At 45.5% G+C, this 22,967-nt stretch overlaps 1 protein-coding gene across 4 annotated transcripts in view; it reads right to left on the bottom strand.

The window, feature by feature from the left end:
• Positions 1-22,967, bottom strand: part of LOC148478169 (circularly permutated Ras protein 1-like) — a 152,439-nt gene that overhangs the window by 68,289 nt on the left and 61,183 nt on the right. For all 4 annotated transcript variants that reach the window (XM_088455841.1, XM_088455840.1, XM_088455843.1 and 1 more), the window contains 4 exons: positions 19,080-19,220; positions 14,796-14,936; positions 11,490-11,564; positions 4,437-4,519 (listed from right to left, as the gene is read on the bottom strand). In XM_088455841.1, coding sequence (XP_088311967.1) covers positions 4,437-4,519; positions 11,490-11,564; positions 14,796-14,936; positions 19,080-19,220 — 440 coding nt within the window. The remainder of the gene's footprint in view (positions 1-4,436; positions 4,520-11,489; positions 11,565-14,795; positions 14,937-19,079; positions 19,221-22,967) is intronic.

Below are 22,967 nucleotides of genomic sequence, written 5' to 3'. Positions count from 1 at the left end.
CACCCCTCCCCATTAATTAAATACAGTGTCTGTCCTGCTGCCCAGCCTTGTTTTCTCACCACCCCTCACTGCCCCCCCAGTCAGTAAATTCAGTCTGTCCAGCCCGAGTGTGTCAGCCTCGTTCTCCCCCCAAGCCCCAGCGTGTCAGCCTCATTCTCCCTCCATCCCCAGCATGTCTCTGCCTCGTTCTTCCCGCCAGCGTGTCCCAACCCCAGCGTGTCAGCCTCTTTCCCCCCCAGCGTCAGCCTCTTTTCCCCCCATCCCCAGTGTGTGTGTCAGCCTCTTTCCCCCCAGCCCCAGCATGTGTCAGCCTCTTTCCCCCCCAAGCGTGTGTGTCAGCCTCTTTCCCCCCCAGCCCCAGCGTGTCAGCCTCTTTACCCCCCAGCCCCAGTGTGTGTCAGCCTCTTTCCCCCCCAGCCCCAGAGTGTGTCAGCCTCTTTCCCCCCAGCCCCAGCGTGTCAGCCTCTTTCCCCCCCAGCACCAGCGTGTCAGCCTTTCCCCCCCCAGCCCCAGTGTGTGTCATCCTCTTTCCCCCCCAGCCCCAGTGTGTGTCAGCCTCTTTCCCCCAGCCCCAGCATGTGTCTCAGCCTTTTCCCCCCCAGCCCCAGTGTGTGTGTCAGCCTCTTCCCCCCCCAACCCCAGCGTGTGTGTCAGCCTTTTTCCCCCCAGCCCTAGTGTGTGTCAGCCTCTTTCTCCCCCCCAGTGCCAGTGTGTCAGCCTTTTCCCCCCCAGCCCCAGTGTGTGTCAGCCTCTTTCCCCCCCAGCCCCAGCGTGTGTCAGCCTCTTTACCCCCCAGCCCCAGCGTGTGTCAGCCTCTTTCCCCCAGCCCCAGAGTGTGTCAGCCTCTTTCCCCCCCAGCCCCAGCGTGTCAGCCTCTTTCCCCCAGCCCCAGCATGTGTGTCAGCCTTTTCCCCCCAGCCCCAGTGTGTGTGTCAGCCTCTTCCCCCCCCAGCCCCAGTGTGTGTGTCAGCCTTTCCCCCCCCAGCCCCCTTGTGTGTCAGCCTCTTTCCCCCCAGCGCCAGCGTGTGTCAGCCTCTTCAACCCCCCCCCCAGCCCCAGTGTGTGTCAGCCTCTTTCACCCTCCCCCCCTCCATACCACCGCCACTTACCTTACTTCTTCCTCTTCTGCTCCTCTTGATCCGCGGCTCCACTCGATCTTCTTACTCCAGCAGCCCGGCCCCTTATTATGACACGGTGCATGTGACATCATGATGTCACGTGCGCCGTGTCATAACAAGGGGCCGGGCTGCTGGAGCAAGGGGCAGGGCCGCGGTGGGTAGCTCTCATGTTGGAGCCGGAGCAGCCAAAGCGGGCTCGCTTCAACTCCAAACATTTAGGTAATTGGAACCAGGTCGGCGGGCAGTGGCGCTGTCGGATGCAGGCGGCCATGGGCCCCTGCACCACAGCGGGCCCCGGTGCAAGGCACCGGCTGCACCGCCGCTAGTCCCGAATCCTGGTATGAGGCGTGCATGCACTGTGCTCGGAGAGGCTAGGTGCTTCCCCCAGAGTGACGAGAACGTGGATGTGACACGTGGCCTCTATTACAGCCGGAAGCTCACCACTGACATCACGAGTGATGTCAGTGGGGCCGCCCCCAAACGACAAGCGTTCCGTCGGGAACACCTCCGTTTGGCAAGCCACCCCCCCGCCCCGCCTACAAAACGGTGCGAGCTGTCGATCACCATCGACAGCCGCCCCTTTTGTAGTAAGCCCCGGAGCGAGAGAATTTCTCTCGCTCCAGAGCTTGCGCATGCGCAGTGCGGCCGCTGCGCGTGCGCAGGGACTCTACATCGACCCGCTTGCGAGCGGGTCTGAATTAGACCCTGAGCCCACACTGAACGATATATATCATTCAGTGCCAACACCCTCCCTCATCCCCGAACCTATGCAACCTGACGCTATCGTTATCATTCAAATCGTCCAATTTATCGTGTAGTGGATATGCGTCTTTAGAGATAAGATGATGTGTATTTATTCCTTTATACATGTTCACTTGAAACTTTTACTAAATACTGTATATTAATTTGTTGTTCTGCCTCATCAAGTTGCGCATTCTAGCAGAGCCATACTGCCTGACACAGTGACTCTCTAAGTCACAAAACGCGTTGTCTGGGCTGATACAGATGTGTCCTCACACGTCTTTGCTGCAGTCGCGCCAAACAGACCCTCTTGGTGCACCTGGTCCCGTGAGACTCTACTAGCGGTTGGCGTCTTTTTTTAATCTTTTTTGCTGAAAATGTGTCTAAGTCACAATGCGATGCGGCTAGGACGCACCAGGAGACTGGGCTGATTCTTGTGATATGTGACACTTGTATATCTGTGCACATAGCATTTTGGCACCAACATATAGCACAACTAGCGATTCATGTACTGTATGGCCCTCATTCAGAGCCGCTCGTTAGCGGCAGTACGCTCGTTCCGAGCGATGTTTGCACATCTGCGCATGCGTACGGTTTTTAGTACGCATGCGCGAACCAGTCAGTGCGGCCAAAAATCGTTGGTACGCAATATAGCGAGTGCCTGCTATTTTGAATGACAGAATGAGGCGTATGTGGGTGGTAACAGGGGAAGGTGCTTGAAAACGGGGAGTGGAGATCCGAACGCAGGCGTGCTTAAAGGTCAAAACGGGCGTTTTATGGGTGTGTATATTTAAAACAGCAGCGTCATTGTTCACGTCACTGGGTTATTTTATAGCCAGAACTGCTCGCAAATTTGTGGTAGCAAACACCAACCACAAGAATAGCGAGCAGTTCATACGCTGGTCGATGTACTCGATTAATCTAATAAATAGCGGACATGACGTAGGATGCGAGCGGCCAGGGGGCGTTTTTAACAAATAAACGAGCGTATGTTTTGCTCGCTCGTTCAGACTTAGAGGTGTGAACAGACTACAATGTGCGTACGGATCATTTGAATAGCCACCCCTTGTTTTTAAACGAACGACCGCAAATAGCGAACGGCTCTGAATGAGGGCCTATGTTCATACTTTTTCCTGAATTTTACGTCTTACTCGTATTGTACCCACACACACACATTCGCTTATAGTGTCCTAGGAACTTGGACCTCTGTGCCTGATTCAGAGCCGCTCGTAAGCGGCCGCTCGTTCGCTCTGAGCGATGTTCGCACAACTGCGCATGCATATGGGTTGTAATGTGCATGCGCAAAACAGTCATTGCGATCGGAAATCGTGCGCTCGGAAAACAGCGAGGAGCTGCTAATTTGATTGGCAGAACGTACCGTTTGTGGGTGGTAACAGGGGAAGGTGCTTGAAAACGGGGGAGTGGAGATCCGAACGCAGGCGTGCCTAACGGTCAAAAGGGCGTTTAATGGGAGTGCATAATTAGTAAAGGAGCGTCATCGACCACGTCACTTGGCTGTCTTTTAGCCTGAACTGCTCGCAGTGATAGCAGTAGGAAAAACCTACCACAAGCACTGCGAGCAGTTCAGATGCCTTTCGATGTTTCCGATTAATCTAATAAATACCGGAGATGACGTATGATGCGAACGGCAAAGGGGCGTCTTTACAAAATAGCGAGCACATTTTTCGGACGCTCGCTCAGATATAGAGGCGTTAACAAACCGCAAAGAGCGAGTGCTCAATTTAAATAGCCGGCCCCCTTTTTAGAACGACCGTCCGCAAATAGCGTCCGGCTCTGAATCAGGCCCTCTGTCTTCTGCCTTTTGCAAAGTCTGTGGTGCAGCAAACAGGGCTAACTGGCGCAATTTGATGATAGGTGTATGTGGGCCCATCTGTATTTTCACTTACGTCCAGCTCTGCATAGTCTATAGGCCCACAATTAACTGTTGCCTGTGTGTGATCGGACCATCACGTCCTAGTAGTGTAGCTTCTACACATCAGCCCTAGGGGCTGATTCAGACCCGCTCGCAAGCTGGTTGATGTTTTCCCCATGCGCATGCGCCACCTCCGGCGTGCACATGCACGAGACCCGGACCAGCGACGGGCGCTCCGTCGCTAAAGGTCTCGACACCAAACCGGGGTAGCTGTCGATTGTGATTGACAGCTCGCCCCGTTTTGGAGCCAGGCAGGGGGGGTGGCTACACAAACAGAGGCGTTCCCGAAGGAACGCCTGACGTTTGTGGGAGGCACCACTGACATCACCAGTGATGTCAGTGGTGAGCTTCCGGCTCTATTTAGAGCCGGAAGCTCGATGGGGCTTGCAGGAACGAGACCCTACCACAAGGGTCTCGTCGCAAGCCACGATGGTCGCGACCATCACCTGGCCGCTCACAAAAGCTGTGGGTGGTCACCCACAGCTATGCGAGCGTCCAGGAGGCCGAAAAAACAAACAAAACAAAAAAAAAACACCCTGATTCAGAGCGAGCGCTCTGAAAGAGCGTCCGGCTCTGAATCAGGCCCCTAGTGCGGTCCCCCTCTCCTTTTTCTACCTTCATTTTTGCATGTGTCTTTTATTCACCTTGTTCTCCTGTACATTGTTGAGCTCTGAGAAGGCGGCCGAGCATCTGATGCAGAGTAATGGGGATCCCAGGGTCTGGGAATCTGAGGAAGACGATGTGATCATCAGTACATTAGAGGGAAATGCAAATGTACAATTACATAGAAGAACTGGTCACAACAACAAGCTGGTGATAGGCACAGGCTTTCCCAGCACAATTCTGATTACTGGTACAGGAAATCCCGGATTCTTTTCTACTTTAACTTTAAGTCTGCATGACCTCTATAACAAATATACATGGACGGTGTCGGTATGTTTTGTCGACAATCATTAAGTTGAAAGTCATAATATAGACACCATAATGTAGAGAGTTACAGCATGTAGTCAGTTTGTTGACCTGCTCAGAATGTCGATAGGGTTTAAATTGGGGGTCCATATTTTGGCTAACAGTAACCAAGTTAAAACAAAAATTTCTATTGTCAACATTTTGTCTGTATCGACATCTCATGTCTGTATGCCAATATGTTGTGTGTCGACTTTTTAACCATGTCGACATTGACATTCAGCATTATGGTGTCAACCTTCTAACTGGCGACATTGTGAGGGTCGACATAATTATTCCATCCCATATGGGCAGACAAGCGGAGCAGATAAGCACAAAATGAAATAAACCGTACATAATAAAACAGATTGTAATAGATGTGTATCCTACACCTTCTGATAATGATACATGGCTGGCACGTGATGGATAAAACATACTGTACTAAGGGCATGATTCTGCAAGGATCGCAAATGCTAAAGCATACGCAGACAGTCGATTGCAGCGTACTGCGCATGCGAAAATACCTCACCGCAATCGGAACTGCGATCACAGTGAATATGCAGAACCATCACAGAGTGATTGATAGGAAGTAACGTTTGGGGGTGGTGATGGGGGGGTGGTCGCAGGCGTGTCAGTGCGTGTGAACGCCGTTGCAGGGGCGTGCATAAATTAGCCACTATGATGACATACCCAGCCTGAGCTCTCACTGCGTGCAGGAAAGTCAGCAATTTAGTGGTAGGGTCAGACCTGCCTTAATTGTGCGAGCGGCTCCGATGTACTTCGATGTTACCGATGTTTTGGCTGGATTGCACGGTATTACGGATGTGCGAGAGGGGAAGTGGGCATCTGCATGTTGTCCGTGCGAGTGCTTTGCGATTGCAATTATTAGCATACTTTCGCAGCAGAACTGCGTGTGCGATCGCATCAGTGATCCTTGCTGAATCAGGCCCTAAGCTCTGAAAAGTGATAAATTGGAAAGTAATAAACTGCAGACCAATCAGCACCTAACTGTCATTTTTCAAACACAGCCTGTAAGATGACCGTTAGGAGCTGAGTGGCTGGTAGTGTATCACTCTCCACTTTATCACTTTCCAGAGCTTAGTACATCATCTCAATCTCAACTCTCCCTTCCCGGTGGTCAGTCCTGTGCTCAAGGCTCAGTAACACAAGATTCCATGATAATTCCATCGCCGTATAATTATCCATTTTATTTCAAATATATTACCAGTTAAAAGGTTAAAAAGTATAACGGTTTCCTGCATTATACACTGCCGCTAAAAGGTCATTTATTTGTTTAAATCAGTGACTTTTGGTAGGATTTTGTCTTTTTACAAACCATTGTAACTTTAAATACTATTGATTGACACTGTGGGTGAGATGCACTGAGCCTTGGAGAGAGATAAAGCGGAGGGAGATAAAGTACAAACCAATCAGCTCCTAACTGCCATGTTACAGACAATGTGTTTGAAATATGACAGTTAGGAGCTGATTGGTTGGTACTTTTTTCTCTCACCAAGGTTTAGTACATCTACCCACGTATCACAAAATATGACATTATTTTGATTTGTGTGTAGCTCCGATTTATTAGGCCACAGATCTTTTGGTTATAAGAAGTACTTATCCTTCCGCCGTCTCTCGCATTTTGTGCCAATTAAAAAGAGAAGAAAAAAAAAAAACAACAGACAATAATTCATTCACTCCCCTGCCCATGGTAGTAACCCTTTTACATGCAATTACCAGTGCCATACCGGGACAATTCAGGGCCCTGCTACAAAGAGGAGGCCGGCAGCAGGAAGCTGGTTGTTAGGAAACGCAAGGAGCCCTTCAAGGCACCTCACAGGATGGACACAGGTGACGCCTGGGGAGCAACCACCCCCTCACCCTAGCAAGCTGGATGGCAGAACTGCCCTCAGTACCATCCTGGATGTGCGTCTGCCTGGGAAAGTCTCTGGGACAAAAAGGAAGATTAACGCCCCATGCAAAGTCCTCTTAAGTGACCAAAGTTACCTAAGATATCCATTCCCTGCCCCGCCTTAGATTTGTGCCCGGGACGGCTCCCCTCTAACATAGCCCAAGTTATGGTCCTGATTAGCAGAATGTATAAAACTTTGCAGCCAAATGCGAATTCTGGTCTTTGGCTGGGCCAGTCCAGGCCACTGACTGTTCCCGTATAAGGAGCCACTAAAATGTGGCTGTTGCTCCCTAGTTTGCGTCTTTGTCCTGCTAGGATAAAAAAATTATCCCAAACCTTAGGTCTCTTGTAGAATATATAAACCAGGACAAAGAGAGAAAGAAGACTCGCTTTGCTGGGACTCTCTTTTGATTGAAATGTTATTGTTTCATTAAAACATAATTTTTTATTGATATGCATTAAAAAACAAGATGGGAAGAAGTTAGCATTTACTTTCTCTACTCAGGAGTCTTTTTCCAGTAAAGGTACATATATTAAAAAGGACACAATACAGTGATAACAAAAAGGGGAGGGGGGGGGCATTGCTCACAATACATACAGGTGAAGCGGCATTTCCATAAGAGTGCAAAAGCTGCAAATACAGATACATGTGTAAAGCAATAAATGTATCAGCCAGTTGTAGAGTGATGTACAATATCTGGTTAGGATGCTCTCCTGTTAATCACTGGATATAATGGCTGTGTTTAATGAGTGCATTTCAAAAGCATGTTTAGTGAGAGAAGAGAGAAAAAAATATAAAAATGAAAGTTTTAATAAATAATAAAATTTAAATCAAAAGAGCCCAAACAAAGAGCGTCTTCTTCCTTTCTGCTTTGTTTTATACATGATATACCTGACTGTAGGGAGCACCACCAACCTGATGATTTAGTAGGATTATACCATACTAAATGATGCCCTATATGTTGGTTCTTTAACGCTATACACACAAATCTACTTTGATCCTCATTGGATCAGGTCAGTGCGGATTCCCACCTTTTGTCTCTTGTAGAATAAGATTTGTCTATATTTTGCTTCATCCATTTTGTTCTCTTATTTGTTCTGAAAAAATGAACAAGCTCTACCATAGTAATAATATTAATAATAAATCAGATAACAACAGTACTAGTATTATGGACTTGTCTTTTGCTGGATCGCTAGGTGTCTGATGTTTATTTTTTTGTTGTTCCCACCATACCAATAGCACCTTACCATCTCTGTCCCCCTCTCTCCCCCATCTCTGTCTCTCCTCCCTCCCTCTCTCGCTCTCTCTCCCTCCCGTTCTCTCTCTCTCTCACTCTCCCTCCCCCTCTCCCGCTCTCTCTCACTCCCTCCCTCTCTCTTCCAATTTCTCTCTCTCCTCCAATCTCTCCCTCTCTCTCTCCCGCTCTCTCTCTCCCTCCCCCTCTCCCTCCCTCCCCCTCTCCCTCTCTCTCTCTCCCTCCCGCTCTCTCTCTCCCTCCCTCTCTCTCTCTCCCTCCCTCTCCCTCCCGCTCTCTCTCTCCCTCCCGCTCTCTCTCTCCCTCCCGCTCTCCCTCCCGCTCTCTCTCTCCCTCCCGCTCTCTCTCTCCCTCCCGTTCTCTCTCTCTCTCACTCTCCCTCCCCCTCTCCCGCTCTCTCTCACTCCCTCCCTCTCTTCCAATTTCTCTCTCTCCTCCAATCTCTCCCGCTCTCTCTCTCTCTCTCCCGCTCTCTCTCTCTCTCGCTCTCTCTCTCCCTCCCGCTCTCTCTCTCTCGCTCTCTCTCCCTCCCTCCCGCTCTCTCTCTCTCGCTCTCTCTCTCCCTCCCGCTCTCTCTCTCCCTCCCTCTCTCTCTCCCGCTCTCTCTCTCCCTCCCGCTCTCTCTCCCGCTCTCTATCCCTCCCCCTCTCCCTCCCCCTCCCTCCCTCTCTCTCTCCCTCTCCCTCTCTCTCTCCCTCCCGTTCTCTCTCTCACTCTCCCTCCCCCTCTCCCGCGCTCTCTCACTCTCACTCCCTCCCTCTCTCTTCCAATTTCTCTCTCTCCTCCAATCTCTCCCTCTCTCTCTTCCAATTTCTCCCCCTCTCTCCCCCCCATCTCTCTCTCTCTCCCCATATCTACTTCTCAATCTCTCTTCATTCTATTTTTCTCATTCCATCTTTGGTCCTCCCCTTCCTTTCTGTCTCTCTCATTCTCTTCTTCTCCCTCTCTTTTCTCTCTCCCCACTTCTTCACCGATCGCAACTGCGATTACGCGCGCAATCGGGCGATTGTTGCGTACTGCACATGCACCGGAGTGCGCGTGCGCGAACCGGCCACTGTGATCGGGACTGCGATCGCAGTGACTACGCAGACCCATTGCAGAGTGATTGACCGGAAGTGACCGTTTGTGGGTGGTAACGGGGGGGTAGTCGGCGATACGCAGGCGTGCCAGAGCGTTTTAACGCCGTTGCAGGGGTGTGCATAAATTAGTCACTGAGATGCCTTACGCAGCCCGAGTACTCATAGCGTGTGATGAGGTTAGCAATTCCTGAGTAAGGTCAGAGCTTGTGCAAGTGTGCGTGAGGCTGCGATGGTATTCAATGTTACAGGTGGTTTCGCAGTCTTACTAAGTATTACGGATGTGTGTAAGGTAAAGTGGGCGTCCTTATGTTGTGCTACGGCGGCATAGCGACCGCAATGGATTAGCATGCTATTGCAGTGAGACTGTAATCGCACAGGCAACCGCAGCTCTATAGCAAGACGCCCATCACTGTATAAAGCCACCCACTTCCCATGACATGCATCCGCAAGTCAGCAAAAACATCGGTACCATCGAGTAACATCGGAACCAGTTGTGGTTGACCTGACCCTACCGCAGAAACTGCTAAACTTCCTGTCACCATCTAGACCTCTGCCAGTGTAAGCTATCGCAGGGGCTTAATTATGCATGCCCCTGTAACGGCGTTTAAACGCCCAGGCACTCCTGCGTTTCTCTGACCACCCCCCCGTCACCACCCTCAAACGGTCACTTCATGTCAATCACTGTGTGAAGACTCTGCGTGCTCACTGCGATCGCTTCCCAATCGCTGTGGCCGGTTCGCGCACTCACCCTGCGTCTTATACGCATGCGCAGAATGCAAACACTGGCTGGCTGCGGGCGGACGCAGCCTTGCGAACCAACCTGAATCAGGCCCTGTGTGCGTAACCGCTATTGCGATCGGCAGTGAATCAGGCCCAGTGTTGTTGGGATAATGCAGAGTGTTATCCTTGCTTTGAAGCCAAGAAAGTTAGCCTTGGTCTCATCATACTGTGGGGTCTAGTTACTAAGCCGTGTTAGGAGACAAAGTGAACGGTGATAAGGTACCAGCCAATCAGCTCCCAACTGTCATTTTTCAAACACAGCCTGTGACATGGAAGTTAGAAGCTGATTGGCTGGTACCTTATCTCATTTCACTTTGTCTCCTAACACTGCTTAGTAAATAGACCCTTAAATCTGGACATTTTCCTCCATTAGCAATGAAAGTAATACTCTGGCAGAGGAGTTACCGTAGGCCTCTCTGCAGCCTCCTGCACGGATTCTCAGTTTTCTGGTAAAATCTATTCTAGAAAAAAGCTATTTTGACATTTTCTCTCCATGATGAATCCAGTGGACATTAAAAGTCTTTCATATATTTCTTTATCCTTCACCTGGTTTGTTTTAATTTTGTATAACTCCCAGATATGATTTAAGCTTCATGATGAAGCTTTTGTTTGAAAAAGTACCAAGCAACCATTGGACTGTACAATACATTCTACATAGACAGCTGTATTTATTCTGTAATCAATTGGACTGTACAATACATACTACATAGACAGCTGTATTTATTCTGTAATCCATTGGACTGTACAATACATACTACATAGACAGCTGTATTTATGCTGTAATCAATTGGACTGTACAATACATACTACATAGACAGCTGTATTTATTCTGTAATCAATTGGACTGTACAATACATACTACATAGACAGCTGTATTTATGCTGTAATCAATTGGACTGTACAATACATACTACATAGACAGCTGTATTTATTCTGTAATCCATTGGACTGTACAATACATACTACATAGACAGCTGTATTTATTCTGTAATCCATTGGACTGTACAATACATACTACATAGACAGCTGTATTTATTCTGTAATCCATTGGACTGTACAATACATACTACATAGACAGCTGTATTTATGCTGTAATCAATTGGACTGTACAATACATACTACATAGACAGCTGTATTTATTCTGTAATCAATTGGACTGTACAATACATACTACATAGACAGCTGTATTTATGCTGTAATCTATTGGACTGTACAATACATACTACATAGACAGCTGTATTTATGCTGTAATCTATTGGACTGTACAATACATACTACATAGACAGCTGTATTTATTCTGTAATCCATTGGAACACTTTCATTGTACACAAGTGGGCTTCAAATATTTTGTTATGTGACCTCAGAAAACAGCTATTATAAAAGGGATTATTTAGGTATATTTTAGCTAAAGGGATTATTAATTACAGTATGTAATCAGTTATTACCTGTCTTTTATTTGTAGTTAAGATAAAGAAAAAAAAACATGTTTATAATAATACCAAAATAAAATAAAGTGTCCAAAATGTGTAATGGGGTAAATGATTATTTTATAACCACTGTATGTATACAGAAGAACTACACATCAAAGGAAGTGTGAGGCAAATCAGAACATTAATATATATATATGTAATCCCTAATTATTCAATTATAAAATACATGTAATAATATTTTCTAACATTTTTGACACAATACATCTGGTTTCCAGTGTTTCGTAACATCTCTTACCAGTGATGTCCACCATCCTCCCTATGTTCAGAAGCAGAATATTGCAGTTGGCTGGCAGCCGATCTGCAGAAGAGGCTACGGATAACAGAATAAAGTAATAATAATACAACTGCTATTACATATCCTTAAAACAAACTTCAAAACAAAAAAAAAGAGATAGATAGATAGATAGATAGACAGACAGACGGATAGATACAGCCAGGTGCATAAATATTGGGACATTGACTGAATTTTCATATTTTGGCCTCTATTCACCACCACAATGGCTTTGTAATGAAACAAAGAAGATGTGCTTTAACTGCAAACTTTCAGATTTAATTTGAGGGTAATTACATCCAAATCAGGTGAACGGTGTAGGAATTACAACGGTTTCTATATGTGCCTCCCACTTTTTAAGGGGCCAAAAGTAATGGGACAAACTAAACAATCCTAAATCTAACTTTCACTTTTTAATACTTTGCTGCAAATCCTTTGCAGGCAATTACAGCCTGAAGTCTGGAACACATAGACATCACCAGACGCTGGGTTTCATCCCTGGTGATGCTCTGTCAGGCCTCTACTGCAAATGTCTTCAGTTCCTGCTTGTTCTTGGGGCATTTTCCCTTCAGTTTTGTCTTCATCAAGTGAAATGCATGCTCAATCGGATTCAGGTCAGGGGGATTGACTTGGCCATTACATAACATTCCACTTTTTAGCCTTAAAAAACTCTTTGGTTGCTTTTGCAGTATGCTTCGGGTCATTGTCCATCTGCACTGTGAAGCGCCGTCCAATGAGTTCTGAAGCGTTTGACTGAATATGAGCATATAATATTGCCCGAAACACTTCAGAAATCATTCTGCTGCTTTTGTTAGCAGTCACATCATCAATAAATACAAGGTAACCAGTTCCATTGGCAGCCATACATGCCCACGCCATGACACTACCACCACCATGCTTCACTGATGAGGTGGTATGTTTTGGATCATGAGCAGTTCCTTTCCTTTTCCACACTCTTCTCTTTCCATCACTCTGGTACAAGATGATCTTTGTCTCATCTGTCCATAGGATGTTGTTCCAGAACTGTAATGGCTTTTTTAGATGTTGTTTGGCAAACTCTAATCTGGTCTTCCTGTTTTTGTGGCTCACCAATGGTTTACATCTTGTGGTGAACCCTCTATATTCACTCTTGTGAAGTCTTCTCTTGATTCTTGACTTTGACACATATACACCTACCTCCTGGAGAGTGTTCTTGATTTGGCCAACTGTTGTGAAGGGGTTTTTCTTTACCAGGGAAATAATTCTTCTGTCATCTACCACAGTTGTTTTCCGTGGTCTTCCGGGTCTTTAGGTATTGCTGAGCTCTCCGATGCATTCTTTCTTTTTAAGAATGTTCCAAACAGTTGATTTGGCCACACCTAATGTTTTTGCTATCTCTCTGATGGGTTTGTTTTGATTTTTCAGCCTAATGATGGCTTGCTTCACTGATAGTGACAGCTCTTTGGATCTCATATTGAGAGTCGACAGCAACTGATTCCAAATGCAAATGTCACACCTAGAATCAACTCCAGACCTTTTACCTGCTTAATTGATAATGAAATAACGAGGGAATAGCCCACACCTGTCCATGAAATAGCTTTTGAGTTGATAGTCCCATTACTTTTGGCCCCTTAAAAAGTGGGAGGCACATATAGAAACCGTTGTAATTCCTACACCGTTCACCTGATTTGGATGTAATTACCCTCAAATTAAATCTGAAAGTCTGCAGTTAAAGCACATCTTGTTTGTTTCATTTCAAAACCATTGTGGTGGTGAATAGAGGCCAAAATCTGAAAATTCTGTCAATGTCCCAATATTTATGCACCTGGCTGTAGATAGACGACAGACAGATGGATAGATATGAGATAGATAGATAGATAGATAAATACAGTAGATAGATAGATATATATTAGATAGATAGATAGATAGATAGATATGAGATAGACAGACAGACAGATGGATAGATATGAGATAGACCAGTGGTTCTCAAACTCGGTCCTCAGGACCCCACACAGTTCACTTTTTCCAGGTAGCCTAGCAGGTGCACAGGTGTATTTGTTACTCACTGACACAATTTAAAAGAGCAACAGGTGCAGCTAACTATTTAACTTGTAATTATGTGAAGAGATCTGCAAAACATGCACTATTTGGGGTCCTGAGGACCGAGTTTGAGAACCTGTGAGATAGACAGACAGACAGATGGATAGATATGAGATAGACAGACAGACAGATAGATATGAGATAGACAGACAGACAGACAGATGGATAGATATGAGATAGATAGATATGAGATAGATAGATATCTAGATAGATATGAGATAGATAGATATCTAGATAGATATGAGATAGATAGATATATATGAGATAGACAGATAGATAGATAGTTAGATAGATAGATATGAGATAGATAGATAGATAGATAGATAGATATGAGATAGATAGATATCTAGATAGATAGATATGAGATATACAGATAGATATCTAGATATCTAGATATATATGAGATATCTAGATATCTAGATAGATATGAGATATACAGATAGATAGATATGAGATAGATAGATTCAGTAGATAGATAGATAGATAGATACAGTAGACAGATAGATATATAGATAAATATGAGATAGATAGATATGAGATAGATAGATAGATATGAGATAGATAGATATGAGATAGATAGATTCAGTAGATAGATAGATAGATATATAGATAAATATGAGATAGATATGAGATAGATAGACAGATAGATATGAGACAGATAGATAGATATGAGATAGATATGATATAGATAGATATCTAGATAGATATGAGATAGATAGATATCTAGATAGATAGATATGAGATAGATAGATATCTAGATAGATAGATATCTAGATAGATAAATATGAGATAGATAAATATGAGATAGATAAATATGAGATAGATACAGTAGATAGATATATATAGATAAATATGAGATAGATAGATAGATAGATAGATAGATAGATAGATAGATAGATATGAGGTAGACAGATGGATAGAAATGAGATCGATAGAGAGATAGATATCTAGATAGATAGATAGATGGACAGATATGAGATAGATAGATAGATATATACAGTAGATAGATAGATAGATAGATATGAGATAGACAGATGGATAGATATGAGATAGATAGATAAATATTAGATAGATAGATAGAGTAGATAGATAGATATGAGATATTTAGATAGATAAATTGATATAATAGGGATCCTCAATAAGTGCAAAACAACTGAAGAACATCAGGAAGAGTTGATGGGCTGAAATTACCAAATGAAGGTGTAATTGGACGGTCTGGGAGACTTGGTGGAATGCTCTGCATTTCCAGCTCTGTGGGTTGTGATGGTATCACTTCTACGTAATCATGCTCGACAGGTAACATGGTAACAACTGGGTGGCCCTTGAGTACATCTACAAGTAAGGAGAAGGTTGAATAGCTGAACACACTATGGAGCTGATAGAAACTTACTTTCAAAATCTCAAAAAAAAAGAGACAGACAGACAGACAGACAGACAGACAGACAGACATGAGATAGATATTAGATATATAGATATTATTATTATTATTATTATTATTATTATCCTTTATTTAGTTCTGCAGCTCCTTACATAGTACATAGAACTAATAGGTGAACAAGAAACAAGTAACTTACAGTACAATACAGTACAGGACAAGGACACGATTTATATACATTGCTGCAATAGCGATTAAAGCACTCACAATAAGCAGCCGAGAGTTGGCAGTCACGTGTTAGGTGCCCTTATGGGGAGTAAAGAGTAGAAGAAAATGTAAAGAGGAGCACATGAGGGAAGAGGTCCCTGCTAGTGAGAGCTTACATTCTAAAGGGGAGGGGCAGACAGACGGGCGTGACACAGAAGGGGAAGATAGGGAGGAAAGAGCATGAGGTGGGTTAGGATGAGTGCTGGAAGGCCTTGATGAAGTAGTGGGTCTTGAGAGCCCGTTTGAAGATTTGTAGAGAGGTGGAGAGTCTGATGACGAGAGGGAGAGCATTCCAAAGGTAGGGAGCAGCACGGGCAAAATCTTGGATGCAGGAGTGGGAGGAAGTAATCAGTTGGCAAAAGAGGCGGCATGCATTTGTTGAGCGAAGTGGACGGGTGGGAGTGTGAAGGGAGAGAAGGTCAGAAATGTATGCGGGAGAGGATTTGGTGAGGGCTTTGTAGGCAAGTGTAAGAACCTTGAATTGGCATCTGAAGGGGAAGGGGAGCCAGTGTAGGGCTTGAAGGAGAAGGGAAGCAGATGTAGAACGTCTGGAGAGGAAGATGAGCCGAGCAGCAGCATTGAGAACAGATTGTAGTGGAGAGAGGTGAGAGACTGGGAGGCCAGCTAGGAGAAGGTTACAGTAGTCCAATCTGGAGATGACCAGTGAGTGGATGAGGGTTTTAGTGGCATCCTGGGTGAGGAAAGGTCTAATCCTGGAGATATTTTTTAGGTGGAAACGGCAGGAATGCGAGAGGTGCTGAATGTGTGGTTTAAAGGAGAGGGAGGAGTCTAGGATAACTCCAAGACAGCGCACTTTGGGGCTAGAGGAGATAGTTGTGCCATCAATGGATAATGAAATTGTGGGAAGTGATGTAGTGGAAGAGGGTGGGAAGATGATCAGCTCAGTCTTAGACATGTTAAGTTTAAGAAAGTGCTAGGACATCCATGAAGAGACAGCAGAGAGACAGTTGGAGATACGGGTAAGGAGCGAGGGGGAGAGCTCAGGGGTGGAAAGGTAAATTTGAGTGTCATCAGCATAGACATTGGAGGTCAAAGGAGTTAATGAGTTCACCTAAAGAGGATGTATATAGGGAGAAAAAGAGAGGTCCAAGAACAGAACCTTGGGGAACTCGTACTGTTAGTGGAAGTGGGGGGAGGCGGAGTCATGAGAGGACACAGAGAAGGAACGATCAGAGAGGTAGGAGGGAAGCCAAGAGAGGGCAGTGCCATGTAAACCGAGAGAGTAAAGGATTTGCAGGAGGAGAGGATGGTCTACAGTGTCAAATGCAGCAGAAAGGTCAAGGAGAATGAGCAGAGAGTAGTGGCCCTTGGATTTGGCAGCAAGGAGGTCATTGCTGACTTTCGTGAGGGCAGTTTCAGTGGAGTGGAGAGAACGGAAGCCAGATTGAAATGAGTCAAGGAGGGAGTGGGAGGAAAGAAAGCTGGTAAGGCGATTGTAGACAATACGCTCAAGGAGTTTGGAAGCAAATGGGAGAAGAGAGATGGGTCGATAGCTGGAAAGTATGTTAGGATCAAGGGTAGGTTTTTTAAGAATGGGAGAGACAAGGGCATGTTTGAATGCAGAAGGGACAGTGCCAGATGATAGGGAGAGATTAAGGAGGTGAGCCAGATGGGAGCAGGCAGAAGGAGACAAGTAGGAGAGGAGACGGGAAGGGATAGGGTCAAGAGGGGAGGTGGAAGGAGGGGAGGACCGGATGAGGGCCATGACTTCCTCTCCAGAAGCAGAGGAGAAGGATGTCAGAGTTGGTGAGACAGAAGGGGAGGGGTGGTCAGGGCAAGGAGGGGGAGGAGTGCCGAGGGTCTGATGGGATATGATGTCCTCACGTATGGAGTCAATTTTAGATGTAAAGTAGGTAGCAAAGTCAAGGGCAGAGAGTGAGGAGGGGAGGCAAGTAGGGGAAGGGCATAGGAGGGAGTTGAAAGTGGCAAAGAGACGCCGGGGGTTTGAGGACTGGGAGGAGATGAGGTTCTTGAAATATGTTTGTTTGGAGAGAGACAGGGCAGCACTGTAGGAAGAGAGAATAAATTTGAAATGGAGGAAGTCAGCCTTAGAGCGCGATTTTCTCCACTGACGCTTGGCAATTCTTGAACATTTTTGCAGGTATCTGGTGCATTTGGAATGCCAGGGTTGTGGTGTGGATCTGCGAGGGTGAGTCAAGAGCAGAAGTAAGGGAGGAATTGTACAGGGAAGTAGCTTGTTCAGGGCAGGAGAGAGAAAGGATAGGGGAGAGAAGAGAGCCCAGCAGGGAGGAAAAGGCAACAGTGTCAGTAGCCTCAATATTACGCTTTGTAATGGTAGCCTTAGGAGGTAAAGGAGGGGAAGGAGAGAGGGATAGGTTAAAAGAGAGAAGGTGATGGTCAGAGAGGGGGAAGGGGGAATTGGAGTAATGAGAGATATCACAACGGTGAGTAAAGACCAGGTCAAGTGAGTGCCCACTCACATGGGAGGGTGATGAAGTCCATTGGGCAAGACCAAATGAAAAGGTGAGGGTAAGGAGTTTAGCTGCAGAGGATTCTGTGGGAATGTCAATAGGAATATTAAAATCACCTAGGATAATGGAGGGAAGATCTGAGGAGAGAAAGTGAGGGAGCCAGGAAGCGAAGTTGTCAAGGAATTTGGAGGGAGAGCCAGGGGGACGGTAAATGATAGCTACTCTGAGGTTTACTGGTTGGAAGAGGCGTATAGCTTGAACCTCAAATGTGGGGAATGTAAGGGATGGTTCAGAGGGTATTAGTTGGTAGGAATAACTGGTGGATAGAAGGACCCCAACACCACCACCATGGCGACCCCCAGGCTGGGGTGTGTGGAAGAAGGCAAGGCCCCCAGAGGATAGAGCAGCAGGAGAGGTGGTGTGAGAGGGTGAGATCCAGGTTTCAGTAATGGCTAGGAGATTCAGGGAGTTGGAGATGAAAAGGTCATGGATATGGGATAGATAGATAGATAGATAGATAGATAGATAGATAGATAGATAGGTATGAGATAGACAGATGGATAGAAATGAGATCGATAGAGATAGATATCTAGATAGATATGAGATAGACAGATGGACAGATATGAGATAGATAGATAGATAGATAGATACAGTAGATAGATAGATAGATATGAGATAGACAGATGGATAGATATGAGATAGATAGATAAATATTAGATAGATAGATAGATAGATAGAGTAGATAGATAGATACAGTAGATAGATAGATCTGAGATAGATATGAGATATTTAGATAGATAAATTGATATAATAGGGATCCTCAATAAGTGCAAAACAACTGAAGAACATCAGGAAGAGTTGATGGGCTGAAATTACCAAATGAAGGATAGATAGATAGATAGATAGATAGATATGAGATAGATAGATAGATATGAGATAGATAGATAGATATGAGATAGATAGATAGATACTGTAGATAGATAAATATGAGATAGATAGATAGATAGATAGATAGATATGAGATAGATAGATATATAGATATGAGATAGACAGACAGATAGATAGATAGATAGATATGAGATAGATAGATATGAGATAGATAGATAGATAGATAGATAGATAGATATGAGATAGATAGATATGGGATAGATAGATAGACAGACAGGTAGATAGATAAATAGATAGATATGAGATAGATAGATAGATAGATAGATAGATAGATATGAGATAGATAGATATGGGATAGATAGATAGACAGACAGGTAGATAGATAAATAGATAGATATGAGATAGATAGATAGATAAATTGATATGAGAGGGATCCTCTGTAAGTGCAAAACAACTGAAGAACATCAGGAAGAGTTGGTTGGCTGAAATTACCCAATGAAGGCGTAATTGGACGATTTGGGAGACTTGGTGGAACGCTCTGCATTTCCAGCTCTGTGGGTTGTGATGGTATCACTTCCACGTAATCATGCTCGATAGGTAACATGGTAACAACCGGGTGACCCTTGAGTACATCTACAAGTAAGAAGAAGGTTGAATAGCTGAACACACTATGGAGCTGATACAAACTTACTTACATTCAAAATCTCATCTCCAGGAGAAGCTCTAAGAGGAGATACAGGTGGCCGACGACGGGGGCTGGGCTGTACATTAGGCACCGCCACCCTCAGGGCAAAATGCTGCAAATCGCACTTATATGAATATGAATAGAGGACAGGGCCAAACTGACACGATTAGCATAGAATTGCATCACCAGATCCAGCCCCACTCTGTATTATTTTCCTCATCCTGCCCACTTTACTAGGTAGTGGGCAGGATCTGGGAGGAGTACCCACTCTTCCAGGAGCTCGGAGGACTACCTGAAAAATCAGGAGTAAGTAAGTATGGCCTGATTCACAGTTAGAAGCTAAGCAAAAAGAGGAGCCATTTTGAAACTAGACAAACCATGCTGCAATGTAAGGGGTATAAATCTAATTATTATTTTCATGCAGAGAATATACTGGCTGCTTCAGCATATAGCACACAAATACTGGGCAGCTTTATTTCAACAATGCAATTTAGAATTGAATGTGAACATGCTCCTTCCCAACTCTAAGAGCTCAATCCTGTTAGCCGCAAAGGGGGCGAGTTTCCGTTGCAACGGTACAGCAAGTCGCCCCCCTCATGGCCTAACGGGGCTGCGAACATTTTGCGAGTCCAGAGGTACTGTAGATGTGGCACTTACTCGTGCTGCGAACTAGAGAAGAGGGAACCAACCAGTGTCTTTATTTTCGTCTTATTTACAAAATCTTCACCATGTTTTTTTTTTATATATATATATAAATTACATTCATTTACATTCTATATTTTTAATGACTCCTTCAAAAAAGCAATATTAAAAGCTATAGCTAGATGGCAGGCTCAAATAATACAGCGCTTGGTAGGACAGCAGTTTCATAAAAGCTACATGTGGGCAATGCCCCCCATTTCTTAATTGTAATTACACATGAAGTTGGCATTGAAAACAGAACAGTTGGAAAAAACAGCCTTAGATAGTTGGATAATAATTTCATAAAAGGTACGTGAGGGGAAAAGCCATAGGGGTCTATTTACTAAGCAGTGTTAGGAGACAGAGTGAAAAGTGATAAGGTGCCAGCCAATCAGCTCCCAACTGCCATTTCACAGGCTGTGTTTGAAAAATGACAGTTAGGAGCTGATTGGCTGGTACCTTATCACTTCTCACTCTGTCTCCTAACACTGCTTAGTGAATAGACCCCTAAATTCTTAACACAATAGTATAAAACGATGGCTATGGATGAAAATTAAATAGAGTTTCATAACAGCAGATGGGATGGCAATTCAATAGAAGTTACAGATCAAACGGGCGTATCTACCCATTGGCCAGGATGGCACTCGCCAGGGGCCCCGACCAAAGGGGGGGCGCAGCCCGGCAGTGCCACCAGTAGCCAAGGGGTGGACAAGTCCCTCGGCCCCACAAGTGTAGGGCAGACCGCAGTGATAGCGATCTGCCCTACACCGTTTACAAACAGACAGCCGCCAGCGGCGGCTGTGTGTTTGTAATAGCAGCCAGCTAATGAGAGTCTGCCTGACTCTCATTAGCTGCTGCGTCGTCCACGGAGGGAGCCGGTTGGAGATCACTCATGAGCTCCGTGTTCCAGCTCCCCCCGCAGCATGTGACGTATGACGTCTCTCCCATGCAGGAGAAGAGCGGGCCGGGACTCGGACAGCAGCGGTCGCGTCAGGAGCGGGGACCAGGTAAGATGAATTTTTTATTTTGTTATTTGTGTGTGTAAGACTGGTACTACGGGGGTGGGGGGGGGGGGTCACTGAAATAGGGGGTGTCCGCTACTGGGGCACTTTATGGCAGGGTGCCCGCTACTGTATTGGGGTGGCCAATACAGGGGGCAATTTATGGGGGGTGGCCACTACTTGGGGCAATTTGGCCACTACTGGGAGCACTGTATAGGGGTGGCCACTACGGGGGGCACTGTATAGGGGGTCTACAACTGGGGGCACTGTATAGGGGACTACTACTGGGGGCACTGTTTAGGGGGGGCTACTACTGGGGGCAATGTATAGGGGGGACTACTACTGGGGGCACTGTATAGGGGGGACTACTACTGGGTACTATTACTGGGGACACTGTATAGGGTGGACTACTACTGGGTACTATTACTGGGGACACTGTATAGGGTGGACTACTGGGTACTATTACTGGGGACACTGTATAGGGGGGACTACTACTGGGTACTATTACTGGGGGCACTGTATAGGGGACTACTACTGGGGTCACTGTATAGGGGACTACTACTGGGGTCTACTACTGTTGGCACTGTATAGGGGGGACTACTACTGGGGGCAATGCAGTATAGGGGGGGGATTACTACTGGGGGCACTGTATAGGGGGGCTACTACTGGGGGCAATGCAGCATAGGGGGGATTACTACTGCGGGCACTGTATAGGGGGGCTACTACTGGGGCAATGCAGCATAGGGGGGATTACTACTGGGGGCACTGCATAAGGGGGGTAGGGGGCACCAATACATTACATTGCCAGGGGTGCTTGGATCCCTAGATACACCCCTGAGATCAAAGCACAGTAATTGTTAATAACCGTAGAGGATAGCATTGCATGCAAATGAAACAGAGTGACAGATCGCAGTTGAATAAAATTCACTGGCAAGCAAAAGCCAACATTTCTTTTTATTACTATTATTATTATTATTATTTATAATAATAGTGATAACAGCACAAGATGATAACACTGTCATTGCCCAAACCACCCATTCTTATGTTGTAGACTAAACAGGACATTTGCTTAGTCTAATTAAAAAGCCATAGTGAATGCCACATTTGTGGATGAAGAGCTTGGTGTATTTGTCTCTCTACAAAATCAAATCTTATTGATTTGGAAACATGGATTAAGTTCAGGCTCAGACCCGGCATCTTCCTCAATTTGCTCTTCATCCTCATCATCCTCAGTACTCCAGAATTATCACCCAGTATAACAGTGACACTATTACACACTTTTTAGGATTAGGTAAAGGGCTAACTGGTTCATCTTCAGCCACAGTGTTTTTCTCCTGACTCCTGGATGTGCCTGCTCCGGGAGTGACAGACTTATACTGACAGCTACAAGGTGATGCACGAGAAGTTACAGAAGATACCTGACTTTGGCGAGCACTCGTGTTTGCACTGGGAGTTCTAGTACGAGCAGTAGCCAGAACGTTACTAGTAAAATATTGGTATGGTCTGAACCTTTATTACCTCTGCGAGTGGTATGTGTGATGTTTGTTGGCTATTTTTAAATTTTTTTGGTGAAAATTCTACCCGATATTATTATCATTATATTTCCCTTAATGCTCGAAAGATCTGTTGTATCAAGAGAGTTCATCAAACCCTTTTAAGTGGGCCCTTAAAAAGACTTTGGGGTATATGTAAAAGCCTGCAGACTGCAGGCATCAGCGACTCCCGTGCGAGACTGCCTCATGTTTTAAAGTGACAGCTACAGGGGCGTTTCTAGAGGAGGGGGCCCGTGTGCAGTCTCCGTCACGAGCGCCCTCCTCTCCGTCCGGCGGCCGGCAGCGCACTGAGAGGTGCGCGGCAAGCGCCACACTTATACACTCTAGGCACTGGAGTGTACCCAGAGTCTATAGCACATGTCAAATGGAAAGGGAAGGGAGAAGGGAAAATCGACGCACTGACCTATAATAGTATGGGTATAATTAATCAAACTTGTAACCACTGTTTCCTATTCGTATG

The sequence above is a fragment of the Taudactylus pleione genome, unplaced genomic scaffold, assembly GCF_031769625.1.
Source record: "Taudactylus pleione unplaced genomic scaffold, aTauple2 ptg000672l, whole genome shotgun sequence".
NCBI classification, from domain to species: Eukaryota; Metazoa; Chordata; class Amphibia; order Anura; family Myobatrachidae; genus Taudactylus; species Taudactylus pleione.
This window is presented reverse-complemented; position numbering and strand designations above follow the sequence as displayed.